Consider the following 25,738-nt stretch of genomic DNA (forward strand, 5'->3'; position numbering starts at 1 on the left):
AAGTCAGAAATGTTATATCCAGGATGTCAAACGTTTTTTACTATATGCTATTTGGGAACTAAACGTTGAGATGAGATTAAAATTGTGAAATATTTATATAACCTCCACTATTGTACTGTAAGCTGTATCTAAGGTTAATAAATTTTTGCACTGTCAGTGTGATGAACATTACAAGAAGTTAGGAATGTTTCAAAACCTCATGAACCTTGGAACTACGCATGCCCGAAAAAAATGAATCCTAAAAACATCGACTATTTGAATTTCATACTAATTGCGCGGCAGGGTTGGATCTGCACTAGTGTTAGTAAAGTACTGCTCGCATTGTGTCGGTTATTTCCAATAATACCCCAGGCTGTGGGTGAAAAATAGGTCGATTTCAGGATATAATTCAGGAATTTTTGAAACCTATCAAGTATTGTAAAGGACGATGCCAGGAATAACTTCTACTAAAATGTAACCAAAAATATTGTGCGCTTTTTTTTATTTGCGATTTTCATTTGTTAAATTTGCAATTTTTAATGATTTTTAATTTTGCAGCTTAGGATATTGATTTTAGATAAAAACTCTTTAATAGAAACTTGAAGTAAATTAAAAAACCTACAAGTTGAGGTATGGTAAGTTTAATTTTGTTAATTGGTTATTGCAAAACAGCCTGCGAAAGGTCCAAAATGGCCGTTTTTTACAATTGCATTATTTATTGTACAAATAATTTTTTTTTATTTTTTAAAGCTTAAAAATGAAGATCTTTCAATTACAAACATAAAAAAAAATTGTAAAGCCAGATTAACGAATTTGTTGCTTAGATATTATAAATTGTTTATCCCAAGAGGTCAAATGTCGAAGGCTATAACTTAAAAAAAAATCGTAGAGATTTGGTGAAACATCTAATCTCCTTCTAAAGAGTTATATTTTCATATTCTGGTGTACATAAATGCGTAAAACATTTTTAAACCTCTAATTTTTGGGTTTGAAAATAAGGGGGCAAATTTCGTTATAAACATTTAGAGCTGAAGCCTCCCTGTACATCCTATGAGTTTTTAACTTACAGATTATTGTTGCTGAAGATGAAACGAAGATTTATAAAAAAATAAAAAATTTCTACGACCAACTGAAACCGAGATAATTTTTGGGTTTGAAAATAAGGGGGCAAATTTCGTTATAAACATTTAGAGCTGAAGCGGCCCTGTACATCCTATGAGTTTCTAACTTACAGATTACTGTTGCTGAAGACAAAACGAAGATTTATAAAAAAATAAAAATTTTCTACAACCAACTGAAGCCGAGATAATTGTTTTTTTTTATTTTCTTAAGGCGTAGTGCCTTTATTTATAACAATTAAGAAATTATTTTACAGTCATTGACTAAAGAAAGACTCATATTATCTTAAAATAAAAATTATTATAAAATATAATTACATTTAATTATTAAATTTTTTTTTTAAATCGGTGCTTTTGCGAGCGGCCAAATTTTGCAAATCGCCCGGCTCGCTTCAAATCCGCGCCGTCGGAAAATTTTTACGTAACTTGTATTAAATTTTGACAGAAAACAATTTAATAATATTACCATTATAATATACAGTCTATTTACCACTGTATTTGTTTTTATTGATAAACTTTTATATGTAAAATTTCATTTCTGAAGAAATAATATTACAAAAATGATACATATACATATATGAAATATATAACTATATTTTTAATTTTTTCATTGTTATATAAATATAGTACCTAATAATAATGTTACTTCTTACTATAATATACAATATAAAACTTTTTCTTCTTGTAGTGACTATTCTTTTTGGATTTCACATATAAAAGTTTATCAAGAAAAACAAATACAGTGGTAAACAGACTGTATATTATAATGGTAATATTATTAAATTGTTTTCTGTCAAAATTTAATACAAGTTACGTAAAAATTTTCCGAGCGCGCGGATTTGAAGCGAGCCGGGCGATTTGCAAAATTCGGCCGCTCGCAAAAGCACCGAATTTAAAAATAATTTTTAATAATTAAATGTAATTATATTTTATAATAATTTTTATTTTAAGATAATATAAGTCTTTCTTTAGTCAATGACTGTAAAATAATTTCTTAATTGTTATAAATAAAGGCACTACGATTTAAGAAAAAAAAAACAATTATCTCGGCTTCAGTTGGTTGTAGAAAATTTTAATTTTTTTATAAATCTTCTTTTCGTCTTCAGCAACAATAATCTGTAAGTTAGAAACTCATAGGATATACAGGGCCGCTTCAGCTCTAAATGTTTATAACGAAATTTGCCCCCTTATTTTCAAACCCAAAAATTATCTCGGCTTCAGTTGGTCGTAGAAATTTTTTATTTTTTTATAAATCTTCGTTTCATCTTCAGCAACAATAATCTGTAAGTTAAAAACTCATAGGATGTACAGACCCTTATTTTCAAACCCAAAAATTAGAGGTTTAAAAATGTTTTACGCATTTATTTACATCAGAATATGAAAATATAACTCTTTAGGAGGAGATTGGATGTTTCACTAACTCTCTACGATTTTTTTTTCAAAAAGTTATAGCCTTCGACATTTGACCTCTTGGGATAAACAATTTATAATATCTAAGCAACAAATTCGTTAATCTGGCCCTACAATTTTTTTTATGTTTGGAATTGAAAGATCTTCATTTTAAAGCTTGAACAAATAAAAAAAAATTATTTGTACAATAAATAATGCAATTGTAAAAAACGGCCATTTTGGACCTTTCGCAGGCTGTTTTGCAATAACCAATTAACGAAATTAAACTTACCATAGCTCAAATTGTAGGTTTTTAATTTACTACAACTTTCTATTAAAAAGTTTTTCTCTAAAACAATATCCTAAGCTACAAAATTAAAAATCATTAAAAATTGCAAATTTAACAAATGAAAATCGCAATAAAAAAAAACGCACAATATTTTTGGTTACATTTTAGTAGAAGTTATTCCTGGTATCGTCCTTTACAACACCTGATGGGTTTCAAAAATTCCTGAATTATATCACGTTTTTTCACCCACAGCCTGGGGTATAAATACTTACGTTTATCTTAGCTTGATCCTGAAATTCCTTTCTGTGGTCGGTTAGAATTTTTCGTCACTTCATGTATTTTTTTCTATTTAGTGTCCATTCGTTTATATCTACTCTGTACCACAGAATATATAACCACACAGAGGCGAATCTGACTGTCGTTTCCATTGATTTTGTTGGGACTGAAATATTTGACCTTGTGCACCAGTTACAGAATAGAACTTGATGTTCTAAGGAATAGACCATTCCAAATTAGGTAATTTTTTGACAAGTTATCATTAATTAAATATGAAATATAAAATTTAACTATAAAATATAAATAAAATATAAAATAAAACATATATAAATACAAAATTAAACTATAAACAACTGTCACGTCAGTCGCAAAAGTGAGGTTGCACCAGTTACGTTGACACATGAGCATGAAAATTATGTTACCGTTTTCGCCAGGAGTTTCGCTTCTGTCTGTACATTACATTTTGTTCTGATCTCGTCACTCCTTATTCGGTATCTCAGCGTGTTTCCATAATTCTTCTGAGTATTCTCATTTCTGCACTTTAAAGCACTTTCTTTGTTTTGGCTGTGTCGGGTCTTGTTTCTACGTAAGTCATTATTGGTCTTACACTGGCATTATAGATTCTTGATTTCATATTACAGTTAATGCATCGGTTACGCAAGATAGTCTTATTAAGACAATTTACTAATACACTAGGGAAATAAGCTAGAAATAGACCATGTTCGGGACAATGAAATTAATATCAAGGTAGCTGACTACCTTTTCAGTTATTGTAGACCTATAGGAAGAAAACCTACCTGTTATTATTATTATTGACAATTTAGTGCAAAACTCGCAATTTTTTCGTTTTTTGCACTCCATTCAAAAGCTAAATAGTTGACATAAAATTATAAAATTTAATTTTTTAGAACATTGAAAAACCTTCAAAATGTTTTAGAAAGTCAAAAAGTTAATTTGTTGCTACGCAAACTGCAATATAAGTGAAAATCCTTATTTGTTAATAACTTTTACTAAAACTACCTTACAACTTTAGTTTTTCATCCAAAGTTGGGTTAACAAACCCTCAAAATTTGAGACCAATCCATTAATTAGTTTAAGAGTTATTCTATTTGTTTACACCAGAGACCTTTATTTTGCAATAACATAAGACAGAAAATAATGAAGATAGGGCAATTCTGCGTATGTCAAATGAAATCAGAAAACTGATGCTATCAAAATGTACTAAAAAAGATAAAAAATTATCTAATATAGTCAAAAATCCTAATGCCAAATTTTTGAAATTTTGTAGTTTAGGTATAAACATTTATAATAACTTTAAAAATATTGTCCGTGGAAAAAATGCTTTTACATATTAGAAAAGCTGGTATTTTACACGAATTTTTAAAAATGCAGCTCAATTAGTGACTACTCGTGGTAAGTGAAGGGGGAGCTGGGAGCCGACAAATGCACGAGTTCAAAAACTAAAAAAGGCAACTTAAAACTATTATCATTTTCTATATCTCGGGATCTACTACTGAATATATTTTGATCGTTCTTTTTTAATTTGTATGTAATTTTTCTGTACATTACAAATATGCAATTTGTCTAGATATTTGTTAATTAATAAACAGTCTATTTTTTTTATTTAGCTAATGCCTCGACAACTAATAGCCATTGGCATGGTAGGTACGATGAATTTTTGCAGTTAGGTACCTAGTGTCATGTGTAGTGTGTGTGTTAAGTAGGTATCTTGTTACTTTGCAAAGTCGACGTCATTGTCTGCAAAGAGACGCTAATTGTATCCGAACGTCTGTGGTCCCTCCGGTGAGTACCGATCCCACAAGGACAGAAACCATTTTCATTTATTAATTTATAATAAACGAAAAATCTCTGACCCTGGTGAGATTCGAACTCACGACCATTCGGACCTTTCGATCCAAAGGTAGGTGCTCTTACCACTGAGCCACAGAGGGGGTAAACAGTCTAATTTGTTTAAACAATTAAAAAAAAAACTTTTCCCAAAAATCCATGATTTTAATCATACTATCATTATTAATCATAGAAAAAGTTAAGGTATACTTTAATAAATAAATTATTTTCAATAAATAATTATGTAATAAAAATAATTTATTTATTAAAGTGTACTTTAACTTTTTCTATGATCATTAATGATACTATGTTTAAAAAAATAGATTTTTATAAAAAAAATATTTGTTCAAGAATTGTTTAAACAAATTAGACTATTTATTAATTAATAAATTTATAAACAAATTGCATATTTGTAATTTACGTAGAAATTACATACAAATTAAAAAAAGAAAGATCAAAATCCATTGAGTTGATCCGGAGATACAGAAAATTACATTAGTTTGAAATTGCTTTTTCGGTATTTTAACTCGGTGGATTTGTAGGTTCCCCATAGTAATAGTTTGAACTGCATTTTTGAAAAATCGTAGAGGGTGCTGTGAAGGTACAATGTTTGTGGAAATTTTTTAAGAAAAAATATACATCGCATTCTTTAAAATGGCATTAACGAGATTCCTTAATTATTATAAACAAATTAGCTGTGAATTAAAAGAAACACGTGGCTAACTTTGTCCCAAATGAATCCAGGCTAAATTTTTTTTATTTGAAAATTCGTGTTAAAATACTAGCTTTTCGAATATATAAAAAAATTGTTTATACAGACAACATTTTTAAAGTTATTCTAAATGTTTATAAACTACAAAATTTAAAAAATTTGGCATTAGGATTTTTGACTATATTAATTAATTTTTTTATCTTTTTTTAACACATTTTGATACTATCACTTTTCTACTTTCATTTGACATACTCAGAATTGCCATATTTTCATTATTTTCTGTCTTTTGTTATTGCAAAATAAAGGTCTCTGGGATAAACAAATAGAATAACTCTTAGGGTCTCAAATTTTGAGGGTTTGTTAAGTACTCCAATACCCAATTTTGGGTGAAACACTAAAGTTCTAAGGTGGTTTTAACAAAAGTTATTAACAAATAACGATTTTTACTTATTTTGCAATTTGCGTAGCAACAACAGACTTTCTTAAAAAATCGGCATTTTGATGGGTTTTCAATGTTAAAAAATTAAATTTTGTTATTTTTTTGTTATTTAGCTTTTGAATAGGGTGCAAAAATCGAAAAAATCGCGATTTTTGCACTAAATTGTTAATAATTAAAAAACGGATGCGAACTCTAGGCAGGAAACAGGTAGGTTTTCTTCTTATAGGTCTACAATAACTAAATAAAAAAATATGAAAAAAAAATTTTAAGAAACGCTTTTCTTTAGTTATGAGTGACTAAAATTAAAAATATTATAAAAAAATCAACTAAAAAACAAAAAATACAAAAAATTTAAAAAATCTAACACATTCGTCAAAAAAAGCGTGGCGCGTCTTCATCGAATAAACGGTTTTCGCCCCACGCTTTTCTTTTACGAATGTGTTAGATTTTTTAATTTTTTTTAATGTTTGGTTTTTATTTGATTTTTTTATATTTTTAATTTTAGTCACTCATAACTAAAGAAAAGCGTTTCTTAAAAAAATTTTTTTCATATTTTTTTATTTTTTACTTTTTAGTCTTACACTTTTCAAACATTAAAATATATCGTCATGTTTTTTAAAATATGTATAAAACATATGATGTACAAACATGAAAAGTAGTCGGAATCGGCAAAAAATTTGAAACTTTATTGTTTATTTATGAAGCATAACGTAAACAATTAACGTAAAAAGTGAAATTATGTATAGTTCATATAACTAGCTACAATCTGTAAAAGTTTCAAGTTTCTTCATTGTAAAAAAAACAAGAGAATTTAAGCATTTTCCGTTAAAATCGTTTTTTATTTAAACAATTAATAAACATAAAAGTAATTCTTTATTGACTATTCGTGTATTGTTCCCGCGAATGCATATGTCTTCAAATTTTTAGTCATTTGTCAAAACGAATATTTTAGTCAAAACGAATTCTAATGTTAATTGTAGCACAAAACGTCTCTACTGGTGGTTTTTCTAAGACTGCGATAAAAACACGAATTTTCTGAACTCGAGTTTTGGTTTGAAGTTTTGTTACGTATTGTATTGAAATTTGACACGAATAAGCGCCGATTTTTATATAAACAAATATATGAGCGTTCAAAATTTGAAACTTTATTGTTTATTTATGAAGCATGACGTAAACATTTAACGTAAAAAGTGAAATTATGTATAGTTAAGTAGTTAAGAGAATTTAAGCATTTTCCATTAAAATCGTTTTTTTTTTATTTAAACAATTAATAAACATAATTTTTTTTATCGACTATTCGTGTATTGTTTCCGCGAATGCATTTCTCTTCAAATTTTCATTCATTTGCATTGAAGAACAAGCAGTCAAATTAACGTCTAAGATTTGACGCAAGCTATTGAACTAAAGAAAAGCGTTTAAAAAGTAGTCGGCTACCTGAATCTTTGAGTGTCCCGAGAAACTCCTTATTTCTCTGGACTATAATGTATTTGCTCTTTGCATTTGATCTTTTACTTCTTTTTCAACATCTCCAAAGCCGGACGCAGTGTAATCCCTAGGCAGTGGCGGCTCGTGATTTTTACAATAGGGGAGGCTATACCTAACTGTAAAATATCTAGACAAATTTGCACTAGCAAAAAAATGCGCCAAAAAATGTAATTTAAGGCCCCATCTTTTGACTATTTTTTATTTACATTTCATAATATCATCCTAATTCATAATTTCACGATATCATCATTTTAAAAATAGTTAGTCTAATAGTAAAAGTTTAATACCAAAGTTTGTGACGTTTATTTGTTAACAATTCCATCTATTTGTAAATAGATACCTATGATTATCAAAATAAATACAGATTTGAAGTTTTGCAGTCCATACATAATGAAGCTTCAAATTTTTTAAGATACTCAACTGAATTTTTTTAATTCTAAACGCGGCCTACTGCGAATTCAATAACACGATAAATTACCGATATTTTGCTTTGAGTTAGAGATATCGGAAAAAGTTATTTGAGCAAGTTGTTCCAAATATTATTATAACCCCACATACCAAATTTCATAACAAAATTCGCACTTTTAGATTTTTCATTATTTTTAGTCAGGACCCTAAAATTCGTTGTCCCGAGACGCACCCAACCACCCAACGGAGCTGAGAAGCTACACTGCCTCCCTTGGTATATCTCCGGGCAGCGTGTGATGGCGCCGTAGATGCCACTGTTAGGAGACCGGGTCTCCTTAAACGCCTGCTGCGCTGCACGGAGCATTAGCAACGGAGAAAGCAGGGCTTCTCGGCTCCGTTCGTGCATCTCGGGATAACACAGGGTCCTGCCTACAATAATATGTAATAAAACTGAGACGCGATCATGCGTTCTAATGCTAATGCTCCGTACGTATGGATAATTAGTGATAATATGGAATTTACACGTTGTATAATAGTGAGAGTAATTGTTGTTTTCGCGATTCATGATAAACAAAACAGTATAGAGTGTGTAAAAAATTTATGGGGAGGCTGAGCCTCCCTTGCCTCCTCTGACGAGCCGCCACTGTCCCTAGGTATTCTATTTCCATTACTTGTTCATGTTCCGATCAACAGGCGCCTCTGGTCGCCTGCACAGGTCGCTATACCTGTACAGTTTTGCCTGCAGCGTCTCGTACAAACGTTTCGGTTTACATGTACAGGTCACCTGCACAGGCAAACCTGTGCAGGTATACCGAAACGTGGATGGCCGCACTTAGGTTCGTAGATCAAAACAATGGTTGCGTTCGGACGACCACAGCGGCTGACTGTCAGCAGAAATCGGCTGAGTGGTTGTATCCAGCGGTGATCGGGAAAGCTTAGTAAATCTCTCAGCGGCTGACTTCCAGCGGTGACGTCTGACAGCTACTGCTGGCTCAGCTGTCCAGCCGCTGTGGTCGTAAGAACGCACCCTAACTTCTTTTAATGGAGCGGATATTTAAAATTTTTTGTCTTTGATTTATTTAGAATAATGGCGTAGGTAATAACTGAAAAAGATATACGAACTGAGATCTTTACTGAGATTGATTACGAACTGAGAATCATTTCATTGACATACGAACTGAGATATTTCTCATCTCGTCTTCTTTTCAAGCAGCACCTAAAAGGTTGAAATAAGTGCGAAACAACGGCAAATTAGGTGATACATGAATAATTCTGTTCATATATTCTTTACCCTTTATATTTCATACTTGTATTAAAGTTATTTTATACAAACTACTTATTTTTACACCATAAAATTTAAGATCGCCATTAACATTTTTCGATTGTATTTTATAAACGTTTAGTGTTTTTCTAAATAAAATATTGTGAAAAACATGAGACATCATGACATGAATTATACTTTTTATACTATTTGTAGTAAGACATATCATTTAAAATATAAACATGGTTTTTCTTTGACAGTTTTATCTTTTACTCTTACATAATGCTTGATTAAGTGGACTGACATTATATACATCTTGATGAAATTCTTGTTAAGGCTTGGACATAACCTGTCGTGCAACCTCTCGATCTGACTACGGTCATAGTCATAGAATACCTAGACTGCGCTCTGCCATCTAAAATCTAAAACTACATTCGTTTTTAAACAAAATATCCACATTTTTAGACGGTTTTTCTCAAATAACTCAAAAAGTAAGTCTTTTGCCGAAAAAAACGTTCTTAGCAAAAATATAGCCTGTAAAAAAGTAAAAAAAAAATGGTGTACGCGTGAGGTCACTGGACCTCGTGGAACCAGAGTTATAGCCAATGAAAAATAGGTTCATATTCGCCAAATTTTAAATAGAATATTTCGACGTGAAATATCCAAAAAATTAAGCACTTTTTAGGTAAACCCCGTTATAACTTTTTTAAAGTGTTTAAAAAAAGCTTTATTTCTGTTTTTATAAAAAGTTTCTAGCATCAAATTTAACCAAATTACCCTCAAAATAAAGTTGGTCCCTTTTGTTTTGGCAAAAAAAAATCGGGAAGACCACCCCCTATATAATTAGCAACTTAAACGAAATTAGTCGTTACCGCTCCACAAATTATTTTGCTTATGTTGTGTTTACATGATCTGTAAGTTTCATCGACTCAAAGTGCTTATTTTTGAAAAAAAAGTAGGTTTCAAAGTAAAATTTTTAAAAATTTTAATTTTGTAAAATATGCTTTTTTTCAAAATAACTTAAAAATTGTTAGAGATATCAAAAATCTCAAAAAACAAAAAAAGTCAGCATTGCTTTTCTGAATATCCTGTATTCTTTTGTTTTTTTGTAAGACAAAAATTGATTAAGATTTGGTGTTTCTAAATTTGCATACATTTGTAATCAGTGACTCGTTCAACCCCTTTTAACTACAGCCCTTTCAAAAATAAGGACTTTGAACCGATAAAACTTACAGATCATATAAACAATACATACACGAGTTAAGAAACTTATGAAGTCGTTACGATTAAGTTCATTTGAGATACTAATTAGGAGGTGATTTTCCCGATTTTTTTACCAAAAAAAAGGACTAACTTTATTTTGAGCGTAACTTGTTTACTTTTGATGCTAAAAATTTTTTTTTAACAAAAATGAAGCTTTCTTTTGAACACTTTAAATTAGTTGTAATGAGTTTTCCCCGAAATGTGCTTCATTTTTGGATATTTCATGTTAAAGTATTCCATTTGGAATTTGACGAATATGAACCAATTTTTCATTAGCTATAACTCTGCTTTTACTAGGTATAGAGACGTGATATATAAACCATTTTTTTCAATTTTTTACAGGCTATATTTTTGCTAAGAATGTTTTTTTTTCGACAAAATACTTACTTTTTGAGTTATTTGCGAAAAACTGTCTAAAAGCGTGGTTGTTTTGCTGAAAAAATGAACATATTCACTGGCAAATAACTCGAAAAATATTGACTTAATGAAAAAACTATAGAACAAAAGTTACTTACAATTAGTCAGTTTATCCATTTCCGGACTTACTTTGGTCATATATTTTTTCTCCCCCCAGGGGGGGGGGGTGAAAATCACCCCAGGGCAAAAGCACACATCGGCACAATATCAGTTTTTTTATTTGACTTGCTAGCTATGTGTATGCCAAATTTCATGTCAATCCAAGCAGTTCTTTAAAATTTAGAGTTTTTGCAATATTTTACCGTTAAAGAACGTACTACTAATAGTCATAGAGCAGACGACTATGTGACAAGGGAATTGACGGTGTTATGTGAATAACAGACCAGCATCATGTACCCAATATTTAAGTTCCCTGCTCTCTATCAATGATTTTCTTGTAATTAGATGTAGTACCCTTTCAGACTAAGACACTGGTGTCTGACACCGGTGTCCGCCACCGGTGTTCAATTGCAGCAAAGCATTGTTGAGCCACTAAAATCAGTTAGACACTCCGCCTCGGCTGTGTGGCTCGTCTATAGCCGTTCATTTAAAACAGTGCTTTGCTGCCGGTGGCGGACACCGGTGTCAGACACCAGTGTCTTAGTCTGTAAGGGTACTTAGGCACTTGGTTTCTGATACAGGTGTCCGCGACCGGTGTTCAATTGCAGCAAAGCATTGTTTTAAATGAACGACTACAGACGAGCCACTTTGAGTGTCTGGCTAATTTTAGTGGCTCAACAATGCTTTGCTGCCATTGAACACAGGTGGCGGACACCGGTGTCAGACACCAGTGTCTTAGTCTAAAAGGGTACTTATTCATCCAAAGAGATATCCGCAATAGCTAAATGACGGTTATTGAAATGTTTCAACATTACGCGCAGAGTACCTTTCACGATCGACTGGCAGGATATACTAATCTAAAATCGGAAAGGAGTAGGAAGTGAGCATGACATGTATGCTAACTCCTTTCCAATCCCGCACCGACCAGATTTTTTAGGCAATATCGAACGAATAGTATGATCGGAAGGCTGCATGACAGGTGTGTCCAAGCCTTTAGAATCTCTCATTATATCGCAAAGAACGGGAAAACGATATTACTAAAATGCGATGCATTGCCATAAGAGAGGGGTCATAACTGTAAGATAAGAAAGCTTCAATGAAGAGGTGGCAAAAAGAAAGATTTATTACCGTGACGAGACTTGGTTTAACGCCGGACATACAGTTGGAAAAGTTTGGCAATATAAAACAGTAACAAATACTTGACAGAAGTCTTGATGAATTTCAAATGAGGTTTCTGATGATCTATAAACGTGCTGTAAGTACATAAAAAGTTTACTGTGTTAAATATAAAAAATATATTTATCGTTGTGATATTTTTTTTGCAAACCGGTCAAGAATGAATTTACTATACATATAACAATGTGTGTTAAATGCCAACAATGTCAACATTGACAAATCGTCCAGATAAAAAATCTGACACAAAAGATGCTAGATACGATAATGATAATTTAAAATGACGGGAATTTAAACCACAATAGTACATTGTTTACCGGGTAGGAAAAGCTTAACATTCCTGGACGACTGTGAAGATTGCTAAGTCGAGGCGCAAGCCGAGACTTAGCAACACAGAGTCCAGGAATGTGGCTTTTCCTACGAGGTAAACATACTATTTTTCCGCAAATCGTTTAAAATTCGACAGATATTGATTGATTTAAAAAAAAAACGCGATAATTTTATTCCCAAATAAATGGTGCTTTGAAATTCCTAATAAAATTACTTGGGTTACTATGGAAACGTATTGAGGTTGAATTGTCAAACTTGACGCTTATAAATTTAATTGCTGGTGTTCTCGAAAGTAAAATGATAGGTGATGATGAAATTTCCATTCCTGGGACTCCTCCAGAGCTGGTTGAGGCAGTGAATACTGCTTCATTAGAATTATTGCCAAAGAAATCAAGAGAAAAGTACGAAAATGCATACAGACGTTTTATGGATTATCGCATGAGTAAAAATACGAGTTCTTTCTCAGAAAATGTTGTAATGGCATACTTCCTAGACCTTTGTTTAAAGATGAAATCTTCAACATTATGGGCCAATTATTCAATGCTGAAGTCAACCCTTGCACTTAAACACAATGTAGATATATCTACATACTCAAAACTTCGTTCTTTATTGAAACGGCAAGCTCAAGGTTATAGGGCAAAGAAATCTAAGATTTTAACGAAGGAAGAAATTGAAAAATTTATCCAGGAAGCTCCAGATAAAGAAAATTTAATGATTAAGGTAATTTACAAGGTTTTAATAGCAATGTGTTTTCTATCATTTATGTAGAACACTAACAACTGTACGGAAATATCATTTCCTTACAGTAAGGAAGTCCTGACTTTTTCTTCAAGAAATTTTGACAGGAATGTCAAAATTTCCTGGCGATTTGCGGAAAAGTAATTTTTATTTTTTGGATTATCTATGTAACTATTTATTAATCTTTCTAGACGCAGAAAGACAAAAGGGGCCTATTTGTGAATTGTGAGGTCTATTTGACAATTATACAACAAATTACACTAAGCTTCAAAATTAACGCACCACCTTAAAAATGAGACATTTTTGATGTCTCGTATTTCCTAAACCTGTTGTCCGATTTGAGTGATTTTTTCAGTATATTATAGCTTTATTCTTCAAGAATATCAATGTAATAATATTATTGCTAAACAGGTAAGTCTCATTGTATACCGGGTGTAACAAGGATAGCGAGTTTTTTCCTCAAAATTTGGAACACCCTGTGGAATATTGTAGCATATATAAGATATTGAAATTAAAACTCGACTGTAGCCTTAGGCTTTCTTAACATTTTGCGTTTTGATTCATTTGCTTATGTGGGATAATAAAAAAGTTAGGTGCTATAACAACTAGCCATGTTATTAATCAATACAGGGTGTTTCTAAATAAGAGCGACAAACTTTAAGAGGTAATTCTGCATGAAAAAATAATGACCATTTGCTTTATAAACATATGCTTCCTTTTCGAGATAAGGGATGTTGAATTTTATTTTATTACAAACTGACGATTTATTTATTGCTCTAAAACCGTTTGAGATATACAAATGACATTTGGTAGGTTTTAAGAGATAGTTATTTCGCATTTTTTGGCATGCAATTAAGAATTTTATATTCACCATTGGCGTGCATATGGGATGTATCTAAAATGTTTATGCCCTTATGCACGCCAATGCTGAATATAAAATTCTTAATTGTATGTCAACAAATGCGCAATAACTACTTCTTAAAAACTACCAAGTTTCATTTGCATATTTCAACCAGTTTTAGAGCAATAAATAGATCGTCAGTTTGTAAGAAAAAATTCAACATCCCGTATCTCGGAAACAAAGTGTTTGGGGACATATTATGTTTATAAAGCAAGCCGTCATTATTTTTTCATGCAGAATTACCGCTTAAAGTTTGTCGCATTTATTTAAAAACACCCTGTATTGATGAATAACATTGCTAGTTGTTAAAGTACCCAACTTTTTTTATTTTACAACATAAGCGAATAAATCAAAAAGCAAAATGTTAAGAAAGCCTGAGGCTACAGTTGAGTTTTAATTTCAATATTTTATATGTGCTAGAATATTCCACACGGTGCTCCAAATTTTGATGAAAAAACACACTATAATTGTTACACCCGGTACACAATGACACTTACCTCTTTAGCAATAATATTATTACGGCGATATTCTTGAAGAATAAAGCTATAATGTATTGAAAAAAAGAATGTGTGTGTGTACTTTGTACGCACGTAAGAAGTTATACTTCTATTATAATGATTTCAACGAAATAAAATACTTTCAACAGTTTATTTTTATTTTATTTAAATATTAAACTAATTTTAATACTTACCATATTCCAAAAATCCAAAAAAAATTGTTCGCATTTGAACCCGGGATCTCTCGATCTGTAATCTGTAGTCGAATGCTCTACCAATGACACCACGACCGCACTGTTTATATGTTTTCTCGGACATTATGACAAATACACGGTAACAAATAGACGAAGTGAAGTATAAATCAAGATGTTTTAATAATACGCATTATCTTACTCCAGAGGAAGACAAATCCAAAGACACAAAAATTATAATAAATATATTTGCTAAAAACTACCTCGACACCGTAAAGTACAAGAGGACGGCTTAAGTAAGTATATTTGCTAAAAACACTAATATATTCTTTCCACACCTTTTTTTGAACTGATACATGCATAACTTAAAAGATTTAACAAAGAATATCTTTGGATTTAGCAACTAACTCCATACTGTCTGTGTGCGCATGCGCGTAGAATTATGAAAATTCACACCCAATCGCGCCTAAAGAAGTATTACTTCAAGAAATCACTCAAATCAGACAACAGGTTTAGGAAATACGAGACATCAAAAATGTCCCATTTTTAAGGTGGTGCGTTAATTTTGATGCTTAGTGTATATAAAATAACATCATAAACAATCAGAACGTTTCTTGGGCTCCCTGAAGTTCAACACAAGTTCCAGTTTGAGTTCCACGCGATGCAGCTGATTTAAAATACCGGTTGAAACTTAATTGGAAACCACTTTCAGGCGGATCGCCTCGTGGGCGAATCCCCGTGCTTTTACGTTGCCGATGTAACAAAATTGTTCCACAATCGGTTTCAGACCGCAGTTTCAAAATAGTTGCGCCATGAGCGCTGGACCAAGAGGTCAATTTTCAAATTGTATGGCATTTTTATATCTAGATTGCAAATATAGGCCTATAATTTACTGCGGAATCTCCTTACTTAGAAAATAGTACCAAGTATTACTAGCTGAAAACATAATACCTTAATCTAGAAAAAAAACAGGTGAACAAATATTACAGATATCTAATCATTTGTGAAAGAATTGTGTTATGAAAAGATGGTTCAGTTGTAATTGTATTTTTACCAATTCAAATTCATCAATAGTTTCCTGAGATAATTATTGCAAAAAAAATGTTTTCATGTTGTTGTTAACAGTTCCATACAGTTATCCCAGTTTAAAAAATAATAAAGGGGCTACGTTTTTTAAAACCGGAGCTATTGCAAATTTTTCAGCGCGCTGCAATTTTAAGTTCCAATCTCAAAATCTGGCAGGTCCTAAACTTCTTCACCCGCCACTTACTTTCGGCAGGGTCTGCGCAAAAACTATCAATTGCATCATAAAATATATGTATAGTCGGTTCGCTAAACTCGGACACAACTGGCTAGTGATTTTAGTAGATAATTTTTTTTGTTTTTTTGCCAATTTTGCCAAAATTACTAACTATTTAGCAATTATTAACTATTTAATAATTATTTTTTTGACAATTTTACTAAATTGGCAAAATTACTTACTAAAATCACTAGCTAGTTGTGTCTGAGTTTAGCGAACCGACTATAGCTATTCATTGCCAATCTGCGAAAATTTCAACTTTTAATATTTATAAATTAAAGGGATATGATGTTTAACAAATACTTGACTTCTATTGGTCGTAAAAGGGTATTTTTAAACTAGTTTTTCAATCCACCTGATTAGCAAGATATATTATCATGAAAAATTACATTGTTATTCTCTGTTCATTAGCAAAAAACAACAGTTTTCTAACAGCTTATTTAAAAACATTTTTTGCAAAAATAATTTGTTTTTTCACTTTTTAATATTTAAGAATCCATTGATCAGATATCTGTAATAAATTTTTCCGTGAAATTGTTAATTTTCTCATTTTGCGACTGGCTTATAATATCTACCTATCTAACATTAGAATTTTTCTACGTATGCATCATATCTATTAAATTATTAAAAATTACATATCTATCAAAACAGGGTCTTTAAAATATTGTTTTAAAAATACATTATAGACCGGACTGTATCGTCGCCCCCGTTAACGAAATTATTCCGATTCGATTTTTTTGCACAAACTTACTCAAAAAGAGGTCCTTATAACAAATCCACGGGGTGCCGAGAGGTGTCCTGGTCGGAAAATTGTTTAAACAATTTTTTTAAACAAATTCAAAAAAACAATGTTTTCATTTCTCACAAATTTTTTTTAGAATAATTTGAGTCATTCTGAGCAAAAACGGTCTCTTGTGATTTTTCTCTAAAATTGATTGTTGTCGAGTTAATCGCGAATTAAAATTTGAAAATTGCGAAAATGGCCATTTTCAAGGCTTAATAACTCTATTAAAAATTATATTATGAAAGTCAGAAAGTGATCAAAGCAAAGTAGTCCAGAAAGCCACTGCGCATCCGCTAGGGAAAATATTCTAATTTGGATTTTTTGCACAATTTTACTCAAAAAGGACTCCTTTTAACAAATTTGCATGTTGCCAGGACCAAAAGGTGGTCAAAAATTTTTTAAACGTTTTTTTTTTGTTTTTTCCTAAAATTATTTTTTTTGCATGAAAAAAGTTTTTTTAGGTTTTTGGATCATTCCAAACAGAAAAGGCCTTTAGTGACTTTTCTCTAAAAATGATCGTTTTTGACACATAAGCGATTAAAAATTGAAAAATTGCGAAATCGGCCATTTTTAACCCTCAAGAACTATGTGAAAAACTGAAAATTTGAGTGTTGCCAGGGTAGGTAGATATTCTTTAAACATCGATTGATGAAATCCCGAAGAGATTTTTTCAATACAATATTCAAAACTAGTTTGTCTTTTAATTGGTAATCAAGCGTGCGCGACACTATTTTCCACCGACAGTATGGTGCAAATGAAAGGAATAAATTCGTTATTTCGTAAACCTACGACTTTAAGGAAAAATCCCGAAACAGGTCGATTTTTATTTTTAAGTTATGATATTGTGGCGTATATCGTATACTAGTGACGTCATCCATCTGGGCGTGATGACGTAATCGATGATTTTTTTAAATGAGAATAGGGGTCGTGTGGTAGCTCATTTGAAAGGTTCTTCAATTTTCTATTCAGTAATGTAAACATTTACATAATTATTTATACAGGGTCTCCTTCGACTTATTTTTTTGTCAAATAATTTAAATTAATAAAAATTTTTTGGACACCCTGTATAAATAATTATGTAAATGTTTGTATTACTGAATAGAGAATTGAAGAACCTTTCAAATGATCTAGCACACGACCCCTATTCTCATTTAAAAAAATCATCGATTACGTCATCACGTCCAGATGGATGACGTCACTAGTATACCATATATGCCACAATATCATAACTTAAAAATAAAAGTCGACCTCTTTCGGGATTTTTCGTTAAAGTCGCTGGTTTACGAAATAACGAATTTATTCCTTTCATTTGCACCATACTGTCGGTTGAAAATAGTGTCGCGCACGCTTGATTGGCAATTAAAAAACAAAGGAGTTTTGAATATTGTATTGCAAAAAACTCTTCGTGATTTCTTCAATCGATGTTTAAGGAATATCTACCTACCTTGGCAACATTCAAATTTTCAGTTTTTCATATAGTTTTTGAGGATTAAGAATGGCCGATTTCGCAATTTTTCAATTTTTAATCGCTTATATGTCAAAAACTATCATTTTTAGAGAAAAGTCACGAAAGACCTTTTCTGTTTGGAATGATCCAAAAAACCTAAAAAAACTTTTTTCCATGCAAAAAAAATAATTTTAGGAAAAAAACAAAAAAAACGTTTAAAAAATGTTTTACCACCTTTTGGTCCTGGTAACATGCAAATTTGTTAAAAGTAGTCCTTTTTGAGTAAGATTTTGCAAAAAATCCTAATTAGAATATTTTCCCTAGCGGATGCGCAGTGGCTTTCTGGACTAAAGTTTAAAACCCCTCCTTCAAGATCCTGAAGAAATTTTTGTCGTTATTTTATTACAAAGCTGCTATTTTTAATTATTAACAATTAGCGCTATAGTAGAGGCTGTATCGTCGCCCCCGTTAGCGAAATTATTTCGATTAGATGTTTTTGCACGAAGTTACTCAAAAAGAGGTCTTTCTAACAAATCCACAGGGTGCCAGGCATTGCCGTGGTCGAAAAATTGTTTAAACAATTTTTTTTAAACAAACTCACAAAAATAATTTTTTCATTTTGAACAATTTTTTTTAGATAATTTGGGTAATTCTGGGTAAAAAAGGTCTGTTTTGATTTTTCTCTAAAATGTATTGTTGTTGAGTTATACGCGATAGGCTTATTTATTAATCCTTGAAAATGGCTATTTTCGCATATTTTAAATCGCGTATAACTCGACAACAATCAATTTTAGAGAAAAATCACAAGAGACGTTTTTTGCTCGAAATGCCCCAAATTATCTAAAAAAATAGTTCGAAGTGAAAAAATTATGTTTGTGAATTTGTTTAAAAACATTGTGTAAACAATTTTTCGACCAAGGTACCACCTGGCACCCTGTGAATTTGTTGTAAGGACCTCTTTTTGAGTAACTTTGTGCAAAAAATCTAATCGAAATAATTTCGCTAACGGAGGCGAGGATAGAGCCTGGAGTATAGCGCTAATTATTGTTAATAATTAAAAATAGGAGCTTTGTAATAAAATATTGACAAAAGTTTCTTCAGTATCTTGAAGGAGGGGTCTTAGATTTGATTTTGACACTTTTTGACTTTCATAATAATAATTTTTAATATAGTTATTAAGCCTTGAAAATGGCCATTTTCGTATTTTTCAAATTTTAAATCGCGTATAACTCGACAACAACGGTCAATCTTAGAGAAAAATGCTAAGAGACATTTTTTGTTCAGAATGACCCATATTATCTAAAAAAATTGTTCGAAATGAAAAAATAATTCAAGTGTTGAATGGAATGTTTACTTCATTTGAAAAAATAATTTTTGTGAATTTGTTAAAAAAATTGTTTAAACAATTTTTCGGCCACGGCACCTTCTGGCACCCTGTGGATTTGTTATAAGGACCTCTTTTTGAGTAAGTTTGTACAAAAAAATCGAATCGGAATAATTTCGCTAATGGGGGAGACGCTCTATTATTAATGTATTTATACTGTACAACTCCTTTGTCGAATTTTTTACACAATTCTAATAGTAAAATCTGACCAAAAAATTGTTTATACAATAAAATCCACGGAATTATAAATATTAACCAGTTTTATTGTAGGTTGCTAGTTTCATTTTGTAGGTATGATTAGTCAAATGAATACTCACACAGTAGGTATAGTTTAAATATTTATATGTATAGTTTAAATATTTTTGAATGAGAATGATGTTGTACAAAAAAGATCAATAAAAATTAGAGCTAATGGTTGTGATCTAATCTATTTAATTTTTAATTGAAGAGATAAATGTGATGGAAGATTCTGTGAGATTTGTTTACGTTTTGAGGTATTGTCAAAAGTCTCTTTGAAAAAGAGATGCCATTTAAAATAATGATACATACACTAAGAATCAAAATTAACGCACCACCTTAAAAATGGGACATTTTTGAAGTCTCGTATTTCCTAAACCCGTTGTCCGATTTGAGTGATTTTTTTTATTATATTATAGCTTTATTATTCAAGAATATGGACGTAATAATATTATTGCTAAACAGGTAAGTGTCATTGTATACCGGGTGTAACAATGATAGTGTGTTTTTTTTTTCAAAGTTTGGAACACCCTGTGGAATATTCTAGCATATATAAAATATTTTAATTAAAACTCGACTATAGCCTTAGGCTTTCTTAACATTTTGCTTTTTGATTCATTCGCTTATGTGTGAGAATAAAAAAGCTTATCAACTAGCCATGTTATTCATCAATACAGGGTGTTTCTAAATAAGTGCGACAAACTTTAAGGGATAATTTTGCATGAAAAAATAATGACCGTTTGCTTTATAAACATATGTCTACAAATGGCTACAGGTTTCCGAGATACGGGATGTTGAATTTTTTCTTACAAACTGACGATTTATTTGTTGCTCTAAGACCAGTTGAGATATGCAAATGAAATTTGGTAGGTTTTAAGAGGTAGTTATTGCGCATTTTTGACGTACAATTAAGAATTTTATACTCACCATTGGCGTGCATACGGGTATAAACATTTTAGATACATCCCGTATGCACGCCAATGGTGAATATAAAATTCTTAATTGTATGTCAAAAAATGAGCAATAACTACCTCTTAAAACCTACCAAATTTCATTTGCATATATCAACCGATTTTAGAGCAATAAATAAATCGTCAGTTTGTTGGAAAAAATTCAACATCCCGTATCTCGGAAACAAAGCATTTGTAGACATATGTTTATAAAGTAAACGGTCATTATTTTTTCATGCAGAATTATCCCTTAAAGTTTGTCGCACTTATTTAGAAACAGCCTGTATTGATGAATAACATGGCTAGTTGGTAAAGTACCTAACTTTTTTATTATCACACATAAGCGAATGAATCAAAAAGTAAAATGTTAAGAAAGCCTAAGGCTATAGGTTAGTTTTAATTACAATATTTTATATACGCTAGAATATTCCACAGGGTGTTCCAAACTTTGAGAAAAAAAACACACTATCATTGCTACACCCGGTATACAAAGACACTTATCTGTTTAGCAATAGTATTATTACATCGATATTCTTGAATAATAAAGCTATAATATACTAAAAAAATCACTCAAATCGGACAACAGGTTTAGGAAATACGAGACATCAGAAATGTCCCATAAGGTGGTGCGTTAATTTTGATGCTTAGTGTATATTCATATGAAACTTAAAGCTAAAATCAATATCATGACAAGAATTGATATCAAAATTAATCTCACTAGGCTTCCGGCTTGAACCGCGTTGATATTCTCTTGGCCGAGCTTTCGACGTCCTCTTTGACGTCACCTTCAGGGCTTTCGGGGTCTCAGTCTCCTGAGTCCCCAGACACCAGCGTTCAATTTGTACCGAGGTTCGCTGGAGTGGCGTGTGGGTAGGGCTGGCGCGAAGATTTTTGACGGTGGGATTTGGATTGGCGCGGAGATTTTTCTTCACGGCGGGATTTGGATTGGTAGGTAAAGCGGTCGATGCTTTCTTTAGCAGTAGTTTTCATGTCGAAGGCAACCGGATGCCTCCATCTCTTTTATTTAGACAATTTGGCCGTTTTTTAATCTCTTTTTTTCACTGTTTTTCCTTCTTGTAGATTTCTTTTTTCCAGTGCTTCGCCCACTTCATCTGTGAAAGATCTTCTATTTATGCAACGATTGTGGTCTGCTCTTCTGACATGCCGGTACTAGGTTTTAAAACTAAAATTGTGGTTAATTCCCACTAATACCTGTAAATTGTATTAAGTTGCTACAAGGAGATAGCTTCAGAATAATATTACCAACCTATTATTTACCCCGAACTTGAATATCCTGTACGAAAAGTTGTAATGAAAACTAATTTAGCAATATAAATATTTATTAACTATTAAAAATAAATAAAACCTATTTTATAAACATTAGAAGTTTTATTTCTTGTATAAGTACAAACTGGTACAACAACAAGCTGTGATCAATTTATGCTCTTGGCAAGTGTTCGCGTGAAGAAAACTGCAGTCGGCGTATTTGCATTGGTATGGCAGTTGATCTAAAAAATAAGTTTTATTAAATATAAATGTGTTGATGCCTATTTTTCAATAAATATTTCAAAATACATAGGTACCTAACTCAGTTTTTTCTAAAATCTTGATTAGAGTCTTTATGAAATCTTTAAAAATCTAAATTTATAGTCGATGATGGAAATATGGCGTATGGTTCACTAAGAGACATGCAACATCCCGACAGCTATGAAACGGAAGACATTTGACCAATGCGTTCTTCCTATTATGACATACGGAGCAGAAACTCTCACGCTCACAAAAACAAAAACACTAAAAATGCGAGTGGCACAAAGGCGCATGGAAAGATCGATTCTCGGCGTGACAAAAAAAGACAAAATAAGGAACCAAGACTTAAGGAAAAGAACAGGTATCACTGATGTCGTTGAACGTATAGCCAGGCTGAAATGGAATTGGGCAGGTCACATAGTGCGACTGAAAGACTCAAGATGGAGCAGAAAACTAATTGACTGGCGCCCAAGAGAAGACAAATGCAGAAAAGGACGACCACCAACACGCTGGATGGACGACATTAAGCGAATATCCAAGAAATGGCAACAAGAAGCACAGAATCGTGAAGAGTGGAGAAGAATGGGAGAGACCTATGTCCAGCAGTGGACAGAAGAGGTTGCATGATGATGATGATGGAAATATCAGCCAAGGAAGTTCTTGGTGAAAGAAACATTAATAAAATAAATCCAAGGCGAAGAATTTCATGGTTTTGTACAGAAGTGAAGGAAAAATGTAAAGAAAAGAAAAAGTTTACCTAAAATACATGTCAACTAAGACATAAAGGACATACGATAATTATAAAGGCCACAAGAAACGAAACACATTCACTTGTAAGAAGATTAAAAAATAATAGGGAAAAGGCGGGCAAAACGGGGTATCTGCCTAAAACGGGGTACCCCTTTTTTTTCAATATCACTCGCTCGATCTCTACGACGTTAATGAAATTATATTATAGACGCCTGTTTACGCCTTCTGTCATAAAGCAGATATAATTAACTGTTAGGCCATTGTTGTAAACAGTACATCTGCGTTTTTAGTTAACCAAGTTATAATATCGGCCGAAAAATAATCCATCGTTATTATTACTAAAACAATTTATTATTTAATATTATTACTTCTAACTAACAGTGAATGTGTTCTAGAGTATTCGTTTGTCATTATGTTAAAAAATAAAAACTTGTAATAATTTAAACAGGTCATAATCTCAAAATCTGCTCTTTGGGCAAAACGGGGTACCAATAGGTAGGGTAAAATGGGGTACCCTTTTTACCATACCTATTGGTAGTCTTTACCCTTTTTACCATACCAAGTAAGATAGCCGATGATCAAACCAAATCACTGACGAGTAAGAAATCGCAATTGAATAAAACTAAAAAAGTAGAGTCAGATTCAGAAGGCGAAGATAGTGACACTGACTGGTTCTGCGGAAACTTTTATTTAAGTTCCACATAAGGATGGATAAGCTGATCCAGTTGCCTTAAATGGGCTAAAAATTAATGTGCAGGTGTATAAGATGAGGATGACGAAGCAGTACTTGTATGCGAATTCTGTCAATAACTTTTTCTTGGTTGTAATTTGGTACCCCATTTTACCCTATATGACGGGCATAATGGGGTACTTTACATTCTTTTTTGTTTTTTTATATGATAAGAAAATCTTTTACTTTTTTTAACTTTAAGTTATATTAATAAATAGTTACTACTATAACAATGGTATCTGGCTTATTTCCAGACCTTAAAAGTTACAGATGTGTTTTAAATCCTAATTTAAACCTTAAGTACCCCATTTTGCCCGGGTTTCCCCTACCGGGAACGTTTTTCGAAAAAAATGGAACGTGATTTTTATGGTCTGCAAAAGGAAATATGGCGCTCTATAAGAGGTCAAAGAACTGAGATAAAGTATACCAAATCTAGAGGTAATATAACCGAAACACATAGAAAAGGATACAGAGATTGACTATTTAAAAAAGCTCTATGCAAAGGAAGAACAAATGATACTAGAACCGAAAACACCAGAAATTACCACAAATAAGAGGTTAATATTTGAAAAGCTGCAGGTAAAGATTGAATACCAAACAAATTACTGAAATATTGTGGAGCAGCAATGACAGAGCAATTAAAACATTAAGGGTATAGGCGCAAAAGGTCGCCTGTCAAAATTTTCAATGTGTTTTATATGTATTCATTTTTTTCGAATCTTGAGAAAACTAATAATTATTTTTGAAAAATTTAAACGCAGAATGAAAGATTACGTTTTTGCCGAGGGCCGAAAGTCCCTGAAAACTTCTATAGTGTTTTTTAAATGTTTCAAATACCTGCTTTTAAATGTTTCAAAAATATTTATCAGCTTTCTCAGGATTCGAAAAAAAAATGAATACATTTAAAACACATTGAACATTTTGATAGGCGAGATTTTGCACCTATGCCCTTAATTAACAAAATTATAAAACAGTAAAATACCGAAAATATAGAAAACAAGCGAACTAATTCTACTATTTAAAAAAAAGGAGATAAAACAACCAGAAAACTAGAAAGATATGAACTTGTTAAGTATGGGCCATTCCACGAACATACGCCTGTTTTGGATTACTTCCAAAACATTCGTTGTAGAACGAATATTTTACTGTGCAACATAAGTACGAAAGTAAATGGCGCTAATAATTATTCCAATAAACAACAATGTAATTTGCAATTTACTTTCGTTCTTCTTATTTTGCACAGTAAAATATTCGTTGGGCGCTTTACAGGGCGCATCTGTAAAAATATTAGTACATTTGGACGTTGAGAGGTGACTCAAATTTTTTGCAGAAATTGCTTGAAAATATCTCAAATAATAATACTTGAGTTATCCTCCCTCTCAAAAAGGTCCGGAACATTGTTTAAATAATCAAAATGTCAAAAAATTAAGGAAAAATTCGATTTTTTCTTCGTTTTTTGATTATAACTTTAAAAGTATTCACTTCCGAGAAAAGTTGTACTAACATAAAAGTTGCGTAATTAAATTTCCTACAATATAGAATTGGTTAAAAATTTAAAAAATAGTCACCCTTGTTGCAAAATAGCAATAATTGCGAAAAAACCATAGAAAAACAAGTATTCGCATTTTACGTTGTTCAACCGTTTATGCTACACTTAGGACATTCATATTTTACCCACAAAAACTGTATGATACAGTAAAACAATACTGTAAATTTTATTAAGATCGGTTCAACAGATTTTGCAAAATAAATTTTGCAATCCAGATTTCGCAAAAAAAATTCATTTTTTCAAAATGTTACAGGACTGAAAATAAAG

At 31.6% G+C, this 25,738-nt stretch overlaps 1 protein-coding gene across 1 annotated transcript in view; it reads right to left on the reverse strand.

Annotated features, from left to right (window-relative positions):
* Positions 1-22,237: 22,237 nt before the first annotated feature.
* LOC114325303 (uncharacterized) overlaps positions 22,238-25,738 on the reverse strand; it is a 30,974-nt gene continuing 27,473 nt past the window's right edge. The window contains exon 3 of the mRNA XM_028273333.1: positions 22,238-22,423. Coding sequence (XP_028129134.1) covers positions 22,305-22,423 — 119 coding nt within the window. The 3' untranslated portion in view covers positions 22,238-22,304. The remainder of the gene's footprint in view (positions 22,424-25,738) is intronic.

Source organism: Diabrotica virgifera, chromosome 6 (assembly GCF_917563875.1).
Source record: "Diabrotica virgifera virgifera chromosome 6, PGI_DIABVI_V3a".
NCBI classification, from domain to species: Eukaryota; Metazoa; Arthropoda; class Insecta; order Coleoptera; family Chrysomelidae; genus Diabrotica; species Diabrotica virgifera.